General features: G+C 37.6%; 1 protein-coding gene across 1 annotated transcript; it reads right to left on the bottom strand.

The window, feature by feature from the left end:
- Positions 1-133: 133 nt before the first annotated feature.
- Positions 134-14031, bottom strand: LOC111329708 (cilia- and flagella-associated protein 52). Its single transcript, XM_022934473.2, has 15 exons — positions 13877-14031; positions 13312-13741; positions 11870-11998; positions 11181-11280; positions 9946-10002; positions 8693-8874; positions 7786-7843; positions 7362-7483; positions 6802-6950; positions 5710-5922; positions 4746-4786; positions 4392-4438; positions 3219-3321; positions 1736-1870; positions 134-973 (listed from the first exon to the last, which is right to left on the bottom strand). The coding sequence occupies exons 1-15, from the start codon at positions 13923-13925 to the stop codon at positions 827-829; spliced, it is 1962 nt and encodes a 653-aa protein (XP_022790208.1). The 5' UTR covers positions 13926-14031; the 3' UTR covers positions 134-826.
- Between the last annotated feature and the right edge of the window lie 412 nt (positions 14032-14443).

Raw genomic sequence — 14443 nt, 5'->3', positions numbered from 1 at the left:
TTGAAATATATATTTCGTAAGGACACATCCACAAATACCTTAGACAAAGACGATATGCTATCTCTGGCAATTAAAAGAATCAGTCCCGAAATTTTACCAATAATTTAAAGAGATAAAAGACGAAAAACCATCATGTGTTTTAATAGGGCCGCTATATTTAATGGCGCGTAATCCATACACGATTACAAATGTTGTCCAACGACGAAAAAGCGGGCATAACGATGCCGCTAACTACAAACATTATTTTACAATAAGTTTCCCGTTTGCCAAAACATCTGCCTTAAACTAGTGTACAATTAAAAAGTTTTGGTTCTGTAAAACAAAAACAAAAAAATAAATCGACAGTATTACAAGAAATAATGGAGGTGGCCCTGAAATTCAACTTCATGTCCAAATCAAACCGCCGAAACTTTTTAAAAATAGTACGCTACCCTGTCTCTTTGCCCACCCCATTTAAAATTAAATATCAAACTTGCAAAGATTAAATCGCGTAATCTCAATGTACACAAGGCAATTTACATAATTTAGTAACTTTCACTTGGATCACGATCATGAACTAATAGTCATCACCAAACAATAGTGTCCAACTAAGACAAACAAAAATGACTATAGACTTAATTATAATGATAAAGTACCGCGCACGCTGGACTGTGTTGATTAAATTACAAACAGTTAGGTTTTACAATGTGAATCTCTTCAAAATACCTCAAAGTGATGTTTTTCAGCAAAATGTTACATGTATCTGCATCTGGTATAAACTTAACTATGACAGTTTTTAAGAAAAATCGTCATACAATCATACAATAACAAATCAGGGGTAGTTATTTTAATGAGGGTATTTCCATCTCAAAATGCTGCCGTCCGTTCCTATGGAGACAATCCACCTGTTGTTTGGACATATTTTCACTCTTGTGATACCCCCTCCGTGGCCTTTGCCAACATGAGTCTCTTGACCTTCATTGTACTTCCACACCTAAAGAAAGATCAAAGGTCATAAGGAAAGTCAGGCGAGTGTGCTAGTTGCAAAAACGTGCGAAAAAAGAAAACAACAACTAATTCTGAGGAGAAGACAAAATAAAACGTGTTTAGACGCAAATGTAACCCAAAGAAAATGTATTTTACGTTTGAATCTAGATAATAAGTTTGCACCAGAGTTGTGATTAACTGCACGGAATACGTCCTAAATCATAGTTTCTGCAATAAAAGGTCATCTCTAAAGATTGCATAGGTGGTTTGCAACCAATCTCTAGAGACACAGGTAACAATGGTGAAAGTAACAAATGCTGGTGGACGAACAAAAGAAGTTAATGAGATATCTATTGTTTACGTCCACCAACATGGCGGCCATGACGTAACGTGCAAACCACCTATACTAGCTCACAAAAGAATGTTGGGTTATGGCTGCTTACAGTTTTTAATCAAAAACTATCGAATATTCACAATAGTTAACATTAAGAAGATATACAAAAAAGCTTGATATTTCATTCTTCATCCAAGCGATCCCTCCATAAACTAAGAAAAATGTAAGTGTTGTACAGCCCTCGTGCTCGCACCTAAGACGCACTCGTGACTCGCACTCGTGACTCAATTTTAGGTACCGAAAGTATTGTAAAGCTGTTTCTTCATTATCTTCATAGTTTTGTACCATAACTTTTCTCTTTTTCTTTTCCTTCCACCATTAGATTACACTAGAACGTTAAGATGTCAGGAAGTGACAGCTTATGCGTATACATACCACAACTTCTTTGTCGGCGCCACCAGTAACAAAGTGCGTTCCGTCAAAGGATATATCCATACCATCTATAGATCCCCGTTTGGATCCTTCCAGTTCTCGAATTTGCCCTCCGTCGTACGTTTCCCAGTAAACAATCTATTGGAAATAACAGAAATCATAAAAAGTCACGAGTTTGCTATACATAACTGGTTTATTGTACAAAGAAAGAAACGGCACTTTAGAAAAATCTCTTAACTTTCATCATGTATAACTTCCTAACAAGGATTCACAGTCAGATTATTTCTATGATATAAAAAATTGGAGAGTTTTTCTATTATCATTTGATAACAATATTAAAATTGTTTGGTTTTTCTGTGCCTCTTACGATAGTTACTCTTTCTTCTTTAAGATTGTTATTGCTTGTCTTGGGTGTTCATGGCACTCTTCAGACCGAAAAAAAAGGTTGAACGAAAGCACAGAAAAATTTGTCTCAAATGGGAACCAAGTAAACGGCCTTCCTTACTAACGATTGTTTGTCATGTAAAGCGTGAAACAGAGAAAGCCAATAGTCTGATGTCCAATTCCTCTCGGGATTCTCAGATACTTTCTTTGTACTACGCTTGTGACAATTGCGAAACAATTTCCTTCACAATAATCCGCTTTACATTTAAGAGTTGTTTGACTATACTCAACTTAACAAATGCTAAACACCACGGCGTACACTATTGAGTTATGGATGCACTTGGGAGGTTGCTAAGCACGAAAGAAGCGTAAGAGTCGCTCTCGGCTATCGCCCCTAGCTTCTTGAGTGCTTAGCAAACCTCCCAAGTGCATCCATAACTCAATAGTGTACGCTGTGGTGTTTACCATTTGTTTTATAACATAACATTGATACATTGAAGCTAAAGAGTTCCCTTTTGTTTAACAAATCTTACGCGACCAGAAAAAACAAGCGCGCGCGGAAAAATAGTCTTTGCATTTGCTCACGTCAGCAGCGTACACCCATGGGCAAATAGGGGAAGCTAAATCGACCAATCAGAGCGCGCGCTTTACTTTGGTTATGTTATAAAAAACGATGGGTTAAGATCGGCCCAACTGTCAGTTTCCACAGATACAAAGTAAGTTGTGCAGCTTGGACGTAACATTTAACTAAATCCTTCTGTTTTTGATAGTTCTGCCTTTAGCTTTCCAATCTCTACAAAGAGAAGTAATGACTGACGTTCGGTCACTAAACCCATCCGTTTTTCAAAGTTCTGCCTTCAGCTTTCCAATCTCTGCATATAGAAGTAATGATTCGCTCCGACGGAGGGCTAACGCTCGAAACGTCAGCTTTTATAATCGTTACGGTGGCCAATTTACCATTTCAACTTTGTTGATATATCCAAATTATATAGAAGTAATGACTGACATTCGGTCACTAAACCCATCTGTTTTTCAAAGTTCTGCCTTTAGCTTTCCAATCTCTGCACCTAGAGGTGACGACTGACATTCGCCGCTCACTTACTTTGCGGTCCGTCCCAGCCGTGATAATCTGACTCTCTGGCGGATTATAGCAGATGGCCTTGAACATGGTGTTAGCAAACACGATTGTGTACCGCACCATTTGCCTAGAACAATCCAAAATAAACGGTCAAAACTTACCGTGGCGTCATAGGTTTGAGTCCTTCTTCGAAGGAGACTATGCAAGGACAAGTATCCATACAAAAATTAACTGAATTTTATTTGTCCCTGTGTTTCGACTCCTTATGCCCAAGCCATTCTTACGATGAAATAAGACCTGTTATGCTTTATGCCTTATGTTCGTCTTTATGCTCGTCCCGTCAGTGAAAATAAAGGTCGGCACACACGAGGGGACTAGTCCCTGCGACTAGTCCCAGCGACCAGTTTCATGCGACTAATCCCTTCGTGTGAACTACACATTTCTGTGGTCGGAGGGACCAAAATTTGGTCCCTGCGATTGGTCGCACGAATTCAAACTGGTTTGAATTCGTGCGACCAGTCGCAGGGACTTGTCGCATGAAACTAATGTTTGTCCCTTCGTGTGAACTGTTTGTGCGACCAGTCCCTGTGACTAAACGGTAAATAAGCCAATCACGAGTCAGTATGATTTGTAAACATTGCAGTTTCTAGGAATTTACCCTGAATTTTAGATTTCTACAACTGAAGAATAAAAAACTATTTCTAATTTTGTAAACATATACATATACAGATGTCTTGGAGCCGTTTTGATGGAATTTTTACCCTATTTTACTCTGTGTCTGTTAAAAATAAAAAAAACAAAACAAAAACGGAACACGTAAAAGCATGAATAATCCGATTGCGTTGATGTTTAATAGTGCTACAATGAAAAGTTACCAAATTTTCACTGTTTTCGTGTAACGCCCCAGAATAAGAAACATCTTTTACCTCTTAATTTTACTATGTTCTTGTGCAATTGAGTGCCCGCGTGTGAACGCCTTAAGGAACTAGTCCCTGCCACCGGTCCCCTCGTGTAAACCCTTCAAAGACTTGTCGCCGGGACTAGTCGCATGGACTAGTCGCAGGGACTAGTCCCCTCGTGTGTGCCGACCTTAAGGTTTTAGAGTTTTTTCATTCCACCGCGTGTAAAGAGTTAAAAAGAATCATTGTGAAACGTAAGATTTCAGAAAAAAATAATTACAATCGATAATAAACTTACTCCAAATCCCAAACGATACATGTGCCGTCCTTGCTAGCTGAGACGCACTGGAAAAAAGAAGACAAACTAAGGTTGATATATTAATAAAACAGACTGGGGAGTCGACCTTGCTGGGGACCACAACAAAAGTGAGTAGACCGTTAGCTCTGCAAATCTCCATCGCGGTTTTACTGAGTCGAAATTCACCCATGGTGGACCAGAGTTCTCGCTCATTCATACATGCGCTGTACATATTCCTCTTGTTTTTCTCTTTCAGAAAAGTTCTTTCTACAGATCGTACACAGAACTTACTAACGGGGAGCGAATGGATGCGAGATGGTGTGGGGTACGAGAGATTACAGTACAGTTATTTACCTCCAGATCGTTGCGCCGAACTTTGATGGAAGTAACAGCACCTGCGGAAAATATCACAAATTAGCTGCGGTAAAAGTATAATTATTAAGCTGATATCTGCATAGGCCGAGAGGCCTGCGATTTTTTGAACGCTCGATAAAAATAAATGCTACAGAACCGCGTACACGTCCCAGCTTTGTCGTTTTCTCGGCTCCACTGAACAGCGCTTCAAAGCTTCAACAAACCTGCCAGCTACGTTGGTTAATATTGACATAGAATCTAATAAATTGTTTCCCATAATCTCCATCTCAAGTTATGACACCGCTGTGTGCTCCGCAAAAAAACGAAACGCGATAATAAACGCGGAAAAAAAGAGAGGAGCCTAACATTTCAGTCCGGACTTGTCTTGAAAAAATTAAGAAACTACTCTCTTGCTAAAAGTACACACACTGCAAGTAGAAACAATGCACAAAATATCGTCTTTTTGCTTTCTTAGCTACGGTCTCCACTATTAATCCAGAAAAATACTGGGTAAATTAACAAAAGGTAATCACCACAGCGTATACTATTGACTTCTGGATGCACGCAGGAGGTTGCTAAACACGAAAGAAGCGTAAGAGTTGCGCAAGGTGATAGCCGAGTGCGACGCTAACTTCTGGACTGTTTAGCAAAACCTCCCAAGTGCATCTACAACTCATCAGTGTACGCAGTGGTGTTTATCACTTGTTTTATAACATAACCTTGATACATTGTAGAAAAAGATTTCCCTTTTATTTAACAAATCTTATGTGACCTGAAAAACAAGCGCGTTGAAACTAGTCTTTGAATTTGCTCATGTCAGCAGCGTACACCCATGGCCAAATGCTGGACGCTGAATTGACCGAAGCGCGCGCACTTTATTTTGGTTATGTTATATAAAATACAACCCATTAAAAATTCCGGCATTTAGGGCCAGAGAGCGACTATCATTGAGTTTTATTGTTACCTTTATGTTTTTCCTTCATGGCTCCTTTAAGTTTCCAAGTGCGGCCACCAACGGTCCAGACACGAACTTCACCCTCCCCTCCCCCACTAATAATATGCTTCTTGTCATTAGTGGTGGCTACAGCCGTAACGCCAATCTGATGAGCGTTGTCTATCGCATAAAGTAAGCGGCCACTCTCTGGTGTGAATGCGCGGATTTTTCCATCGTCCCAACCTGGATAATAGCGGAGTTAGCGTTACACATTGAACGGGATAATGTGACAGGGGTATGATCTTAGAGGCCGAATCCTCTTCCCATCCCATTTTCCACAAGGAGAGGGGTGACGGGTGTTCCACTGGGGTACCCCTTATTCACCAATAATTTCTTCCTATAATATCTCGGCATTACCCAGCAGACAGGTATTGGGAATTCTCAAACTTATCAGGGAGAAGTAAGTCTCGTTTTTCTGATGTAACACCAAATTCTCGTTACTGATTTACGAGGAAATGTGTAGCAGCTAGAGGGGAGAATGAACAACCAGATCTTAAGAGCTAAAAGGTTTAACATGTCTAAATTATTTAGATCAACCCGTGAAACAGAAAGGGGAAAAACTTGAACGTCTATGACATGCAAACGATGCCTGATCGTAATTCCCCCAAAATTCCCCTTTACATCGAAACAAAAATGTCCTGTATTACTACTAACGTACACTAATTGGAAGGGAAAAAATCAATCAAGAGACGGTTTGTAATGACTTTTCTATGGATGCTTGTCGATTTGGTTAAAGGTGCAAATCACAGATTGAGGCCTCACAAAAACTGCTGTGGACAAAACTAAAACATTTCCTACCCCCTGTGAAGAGTCCTGTTTGTTCTTTTTGCCGCACACACACACACACACACACACACACACACACACACACACACACACACACACACACACACACACACAAAAAAAAAAAACACGATTTGATGTGGTATTGATTTGGCGGTCGGTGTTGGTCACGAAGGAAATTACAGTGCATCTATTGAAACTAGATTCAGCACAAGATGTTCTATACATGAGACGTTTAAAAATTGTCATTGCCAAGAATTAAAGAGTTGGAATCCTCACCACTTATGATACTTGTTCCACAGCGCATTAGCTCGATAGCATTGCACGTCATGTTAGGTACAGTGATGCGCACAATCTCTTGGTTTGTTTTTGTGGACCAAATTCGGATTTCACTCTTAGCACAGGTAAGAAACAAGTCTGAACTGTCACTGAAAAATAAAATTCGTATCATCAATTGAATTTGTAATCTGTGTTAGACTTGCTCTGAGATGAACATTTACATGATTATTTGAAATGTGCAACGACCAATTTCAAATACTCAAATACACAAGCTTAAAGGCAAGAACATTCAAATTCTACTTTCATGATCAAAGGATCCTTGGTACAAAATTGTTGGACGCAAACTAAAGAAAAAGTTAGGTTGAATATGTGTTCTTAGAAACAGAACCTGTAGTCTAACATTGATAGCCGTCTCTATATTGTAGGAATTGGAAAACGCGGTACAAAGCTTCTAGCTCCTTTTGTTATCACCTGCACAAAAGTAAATCATTATGTTAACAATACTTTGAAATACTAAAGGATAAAGCTGTGTTTCTTTCTTAAACAATAAATCTGCTTACTGAGGAAATATGATGTCAGTGACTGGGGAGTAGTGGCATGTCTTTATCCTGTCAAACTCTTTTGCTCCAAATGTACTGTAGCTGAACAAATAAATCTGGGAGTTTTTTGTGCCTACAAAGAACTGAAAAAGTATTTTGGTCTATAAGCATTACATTGACGAATACCCAAAGATCAAGCACAATTTACGCGTAATACCATGCACAAAGTCTGTCCCCGGACAAGGCAAGATGTCTCAAAATTTCATCCATGAAAAAATGTTAGTGATGACCTCACTCTACTAGAAACAATTTTGGTTTCAACGATTGTAATCACAAAAAATGTCTGTGGATTCGATACAAAAAATCCTATCCAAAAGTTTGGCCATTTTCACAGTGCATAGGAGTTGACTTTAAAATTTTACATAATTGTGGGATTTGAACACACTTGATGTCCTTGGCCTCTCAATGCTATTGAAGTTATTCCACCATCCACGGTGACAGACCTAAATTCAAACAACATAGTCTATTATAAGAAAGCAAGTAATAAAATGGTTCAAAGATGGAACACAAGTACCCTTGGATAACTATGCATGCTAATTAACTTTCCAGTGATTGTATTGGCTAATTTTGAGAGTGGTTTTCAACGTGTTCACCACTACACATTCACACCACGGCTGGTGATATCGAATGTTGTTTCCATGACAACCCTAGAGCAAAGTTTTCCCAGTAATTGGCAACAAACTTATCTGTCCAGTAAAGGATTTAAACCAGGGAGGTCGCATGTAATTGTGTAGTCTGATCATCTGAGTCCAGTCATATAATGGACAGATAACTTTGTCCAGTGAATAAATTGCTATCCAAGAGATAAGTGATAGCAAAATGCACTACATTATCTACTGGATAGAGATTTATCCAGTGGACAGTGCTATCCAACCTTTGAACAATCAGGGGCTGGGTGTAAGCAAAGTCCTGAGAAGCTTTGTTGTCATCAGTGGTGACTGATGTTTTGATAACTTGAGTGGAAGTCATCATCAGAGTCCACTCAGAACTCTGAACTCTGGACCTGGACAATGAGACTAAACAGTCACACTTATCTCTTATAAAAAGAACTTATGTCTCGTAACAGTCACACTAGTCTAACTCTAGCCACCAGTTGTTTCTTTGCTTGTGTAACTACTGAAGTAAGGTAATGTTCTATTGACTCAAACAACTGCCATAAATTCAAAGAGGAGTTTCATCCGTATGTAGGAAAATTCCTTAACAAACTGACTGACTGACTGACTAATGAATGGACTGGATGATGGATTAAATAGTTTGATTGAAACAAATTAATATTTTCAAAGCGTCCTTACTGAGTTTTCCTGATTATTCTTTTATCATCTTTTTCAACAACTTTGAGGATGGCAACCGTCCCATCACCTGATCCAACCAAAATTTCACCTTTCCTTGGAATGCGTATAGCAAGCACTCCAAGACTGAGACGTTCACTGGCCAAAGGCCCATAGGTGGTCATAAGTTTGGTTGTCATATTGATCTGAAATATTTGACAGCATATGTAAATAAGGTAATGATAGAACTTCAAGGCTAAGTATATCCAACTGAAAAAGTTTTTACATTTCATGCAGTCACAGAATCAGAGACATTTATAAAATGAAAACAAATGAAGTTTAGGGAGGAGGAGTACATAGAACTTTTTAGCTTAAAATTTGAGAGCCGGTTGAAATAGTATTTTAAGGGTTTCAGGATTTTTATGGTTAGTACATCACTCCTAGTGTCAGTGTAAATGTTTATAGTTCTTATGGCACTTGTCTGTTATTCAGTAAAAGAGGACCTTTTGGGTTTTTACCAAACTTCATCTAAACACTCAGAGGGTTCAGGGAATTCTCAAAAGTTATCAAAAAATTTAACCATGTCTCAGGTTTGCATATTAACTGTTTTACATTCTCTGGGCCCTCTCCAAATATGTGCAAATACAAACGCACAGATATCACAACCATGTTTTTACACTTTTGTCAAAACAAACCTTAGGACCATGTAATGAATGTTTGTCTTGTATCTCACATATTTATTTTGTAATCAACAAAATTTTCCCTCTTTTCTATAGGTGTACCTCCATTTATTACTACACAGTAATGAAATTGAATAACAACCTCCCAAGGAGATTACATGTAATGAATGTTTGTCTTGTATCTCACATATTTATTTTGTAATCAACAAAATTTTCCCTCTTTTCTATAGGTGCACCTCCATTTATTACTACACAGTAATGAAATTGAATAACAACCTCCCAAGGAGATTACACATTCAAACAAACTGGACCAGTTGTGGAACACGAGGTCTACCCCAAACTGCTGGGATTTGTTAAAAGAGGGTTACTTTAATTAAACAAATGTCCTCCCACTTTAAGCTTTAAGCTCTCTTGACATGTACTGTTCACCAATAGAAGGTTCAGCTAAATTGAAGATGGATTAGAATGTCATTGTTTTTTTTTTTTAAAACAGCTAAGTTTTGTTTCAATAACTGCCCCCAGAGTCCTGCCCTATTTTTCCTAAATAAAATAATAACCTGAGTGTATAATTTGAACAAACATGCAAGTAGTTGGTACCTCTAAAATGTCTCCTGTGGTAGTTCCACAATAGAAGTGGCTGTCATTTTCAGTCATCTGTAAAAACCACAATTATGTGACTGATTACATTATTTTATGTTCACAAACATTTGGCAACACTTAAAAACATATTTTTTTGTAGTACTTAGAAAAAGACCAAACACGAAAATAAAAAAAAAATCAAGAAAACAATTTTCACTTCAAGTATTCTGAATACAACAACTTTAGGAGAAAAACAAACAAATAAATGAACTATCTTTTTGCCCAGGTACAGAAATGTTTTGCTGAAAGGAAATGATACACTGCTAATCTGTTACAATATGACATGCTGAGTACAGGTGAAACATCACTGAGTAACAAAATAAATAAATAAAATAAAAAGTCTTTATTAAGCATTCTAAACAACAAACGTGTTTAGTTACAATGATATGAACTTAGCAAGTATAAAACTGATGAACTAACTAAATTACTAACTGACTAACTAATAAGAGAACAAACATCTATTAACAAAAGTCCTCTTGAAACGTTCAGTTCTGACAAGCGGGAAAATATAATTATGGCGCCTCTTACGTAGCGTAACCATTGGTCGCTCAAGTGGCAAAAGGTCATCTAAAGTAATATTTCTTGTTGAGGAAAACATTAGTAAGCAGCTGAAGCAACATGCGTACCACTGAGAGCAAATAAAATGTTGCTCAGTACAAACTAATATCCACTAGAAGCTCAACAATGGCAAGTGACCCTTATATAATGTTCCAATCAAAATATCACTCAATTATTGCTGATAACTTGAAACTTGTTTGCAATTTCCTAACTTGCATAATACTGAGTACATGTATGCAAAAACAAAACATTTCAATTACAGTATTTTTAAAATAGTGTGAGGCCTTAAAAGTAAACATGAAATTATTTGGTTTTTTTTTTTTTAGAACAAAGCACAACTGAGAAAAGAACGTTCTCCATTGTAATTCAAAAGTCATCTGACTCTGAAATTTGCTCTTTACTTCAAGGTGAAATAATTAACTTAAGAAAAGTACAAATTTGAGTTCCACTTTTCACTCTTCTGTCCAAGGCATGAGATGTGCTTGCATTCATTTCATTGTCTTATGTGTAAGAGTACTCCAATCAAAATTAACAATACATAATCATCATACTGTGAAATTCGTAAATCTAGGCCACCCTGCTCCAAACAAAAGATGCCCTTTCGACTGTAGGAATTAACATTCAGCATCACTCACCTGAATACATTTAACTAGTCGTTTTAGTTGTCCCATACCAACTTCGGTCGGGCGGATCTTGCGATTTTCTACATCCAGTTCCCAAACTCTCAATGTATTACTGTTAGGATAATAAGAGAAAGCTAGTTGTAAAATTAATGAAGGGTAAAGTTATATCTATTTTGCAAATATAATGGTGTACAAAATGTTGGCTTTCAGATCAAATTAATTCCTTTGAACCCTTTATGTGGAAATTTTTATTGATTCATTGATTAATTAAACCAAAAACCTACAGACATATTGTGCAAGTTTACAATACAATAAAAGAGGAGTTATCTAAAAAAGTATTACTTTCTTTACAAACATTAAACTAGATAAAGTTAAAAAACCCCTAACAGTGACTATCATCTAATTTCTCTTTTATAACCCCCAAATCACACATCAAGGTCATGAGAATAAGGGAAATGATCACCAACTAAAGAAGCTCTTGACTGATAATCAAACTATCCTTGTCAGCATTTTAAGAAATGTATAGAGAACTAACTAACTATGGTGTAGTATTATGTATACTGATGTTGGAATGGTTAATAGTTTTTGGCCATAGTTGATACTTTTGTCTTCTTTTAAAATTATCACCCCTGCAGTATACCAACATATTACCATCAAATCATAAAAGCTTTAAAAATTTCTGGAGCTTCAGCAGTACTTACTCTCCGCCAGTGACAAATATCTCATCACTCAAGTTAGCGTAAGCTACTGCAAATGTAGTCCCAGCACTTGGAGCACCTGCCATGCTTCCACAAATAGCTGAACCTGTCTTGACATCCCACACTACAATTCTGTGTGCAAAAGAGTGAAAAAAAAAACTTTGAAACAACATGGTAAAAGATTAATTCTGATAAGAGCATTATAACCATCCTAACCCCAGAGAAAATAAAATGAATGTTACCATTGTTCCAACATGCATGACATATCACATAGAGAAAGTGCAAAATAGTGTAAACAGTGTTTATCGTAACCCTTGACCCCTTGGAGTGACCTCTATCTAATTTCTCCTTACAGTATCATATCTGAATTATGAAATGGTAAGATCAAGAGAATAATAAAAGGAAATGATCACCAACTAAAGAAGCTCCTGACTGTTAGACAAATTTTCCTCATCTATACCTTGGGAAATGTAGTGAGCTATATAGAGAATATGTATGCTGATGTCTCTGATATATCACAAGAGTTTTTAAATCATTTGAATCTGAATATAATTTTACATAATCTGTAAATAAATTAAATTACACAAAGCATCTTGTAGTATAATTATCTAGTTTCCACCAATATTTTGAAGTAAATCACAAAAGATTTTGAGAGTCCTCCTTGTTGTTACCTCAATTGTTTTGATTCATAGCTGTTAGTGTTACTCCTGTTATTTTGTGGCCCATTAGCTCTTTATTGCAAATCATATCAGAGATCAAAGGCCTCTTAGAGAAGGCAGTTAGCTTTTGCTGATCTGAGATCCTTCTAACTGTCTCTGATGTTGGCTGTACTGACTCTCCTTCTGTATAGTTAAGTTCATTTCAGTCTTAAAGCCTTACAATTCCTTAGGGAGTTTGAGTTGAGGACTTGTTGTCATAGCTAGGAGCCTCAGTCAAAAAGGTAGCAAGAGCAGCTTACAGTCATCATTATCAGTGACAAAGATCTGTAAATAATCACCCTTGTTTGAAATTGTTGGGAGGTAGAGGATAATAGAATACAAACACATATGCAAAAGAGAGTATTACAGCCCCAATAAATAAAATTTCCCAGTCATTGGGTGTACCACTGACTGTACCTTGCAATTAGCTGATGAAAACTATGGCAAAGATAAGGAGATATGAGCTAGAATTGTTTGGTCTCAGTCTCAAATTTCCAAACAGGGGTCTGTAAGTTTTACAATTGGCCTTACCCTATGACTTAGAGTATCATTATCATTTAAACAAAGTAGATGTTGTAAATAAATTTCAATCTTGGTTCAATCAACTTGTTCCTCTTTGCTTTAAGTATAAAGATACATTATGTATAGTGATCAGTTTGGAAAAAAAAAAACAACAACAACAACAACAACAACATTGAACCAAAGATAAAATTCAATCACATGGAGAATCTACTATTACAGACTTACGATCCATCGTCTTGGCCCCCAAGGGACACCAGATATTTGTCATTTGGAGAAAAAGCCAGCGCTTCCACTTTGACCTTATGCAGTGGATCCAAGGTATGCTTAATGGATCTCTTTTCAAAATCCCAAAGAATAACATCGGCCTGAAATCCCATATGAGTCTTCTCACCCGATGCAAGGTATTTTCCACTTTTGGAGACTGCTAAACAAGAAACCGCCAGGCACCTTTCTTTGTGTCCTGACAACAGCTTCTGACGCATCTTTGGATCTTCTGGGGTAGTCCTGGTTTTGGTTGCCCCTTTGGTTCCTGATCCTCTGCCACCAGAAGCTGCTTTTTTGTCCTCTTTTATTTCCTCGACGACGATTGTGTTGCCAAGAGGATAAATAAGGTGCTCTCTGTCACTGTTAACCAGCAAACCTCCTGGAACCTCACCTATAAAAATATTTATTTCCCCGTTAAACTTGAATGCAAATTTACCAAGGCCTAGATACATGACAGTTCAGAGTGAAACATCGTACTGCGCTATCAAAGTGTCAGTAAGGCTAAAAATTATATGCTTTCGCGTACCCGCAAAACCAATGATTGCATGAAGGTCGAGAGGTTCTATTTCACCCATGCCTACTTGTTATTAGGTGCACAACTACGGTACAATGATAATAGTACAGACACAGTACAACCGACACACTCTTATCCTCTGATTTTAGTTTTACTCTGGCGCGCGTTGCTACTGGAAACAGCGCATGTAATTATTGCCGCTGGGCTACTAATACCGACAGCGCTATCGTTTCCAGTTTGAACGCGGCTGGGATGTAGATATCGAATCGGTGACTGAGGACTAATGTACCTTACTTTTTCTGCTTCCTTTTGAAGTTTCCTATGGAGGAATCTTCTTTAATTTACTTAAAACTGAGCAACTGTGGAAGTTTGACCATACGGATCGATTGAAAATATGTGTTTCACGGATAGCGGTAATTACTAAAAAATAAACGTCGAATGACACCGACGTCAGGACGCGGAGAAATGGATTTTCTGAGTGACAGGAAAAGTACACTCGGAAGCAATCGGATATGTATACGATTATCGGGTTGGTTTCTAAAATTTATCTTTATTCGATTGGCCAAGTTTCCATGGGAG

The sequence above is a fragment of the Stylophora pistillata genome, chromosome 10 (assembly GCF_964205215.1).
Source record: "Stylophora pistillata chromosome 10, jaStyPist1.2, whole genome shotgun sequence".
NCBI lineage: Eukaryota > Metazoa > Cnidaria > Anthozoa > Scleractinia > Pocilloporidae > Stylophora > Stylophora pistillata.
Note: the sequence above shows the minus strand (reverse complement) of the source record. Positions and strands in the feature narration are given on the sequence as shown.

Coding starts and splice junctions, on each gene's coding strand:
- LOC111329708 (XM_022934473.2), bottom strand. CDS start 13,925: ATGGGTGAAATAGAACCTCTCGACCTTCATGCAATCATTGGTTTTGCG. Junction 7,844..8,692: donor AGAATAATCAGGAAAACTCA/GTAAGGACGCTT, acceptor GTTTGAATTTAG/GTCTGTCACCGTGGATGGTG. Junction 6,951..7,361: donor ACTGACATCATATTTCCTCA/GTAAGCAGATTT, acceptor TTTATTTTTCAG/TGACAGTTCAGACTTGTTTC.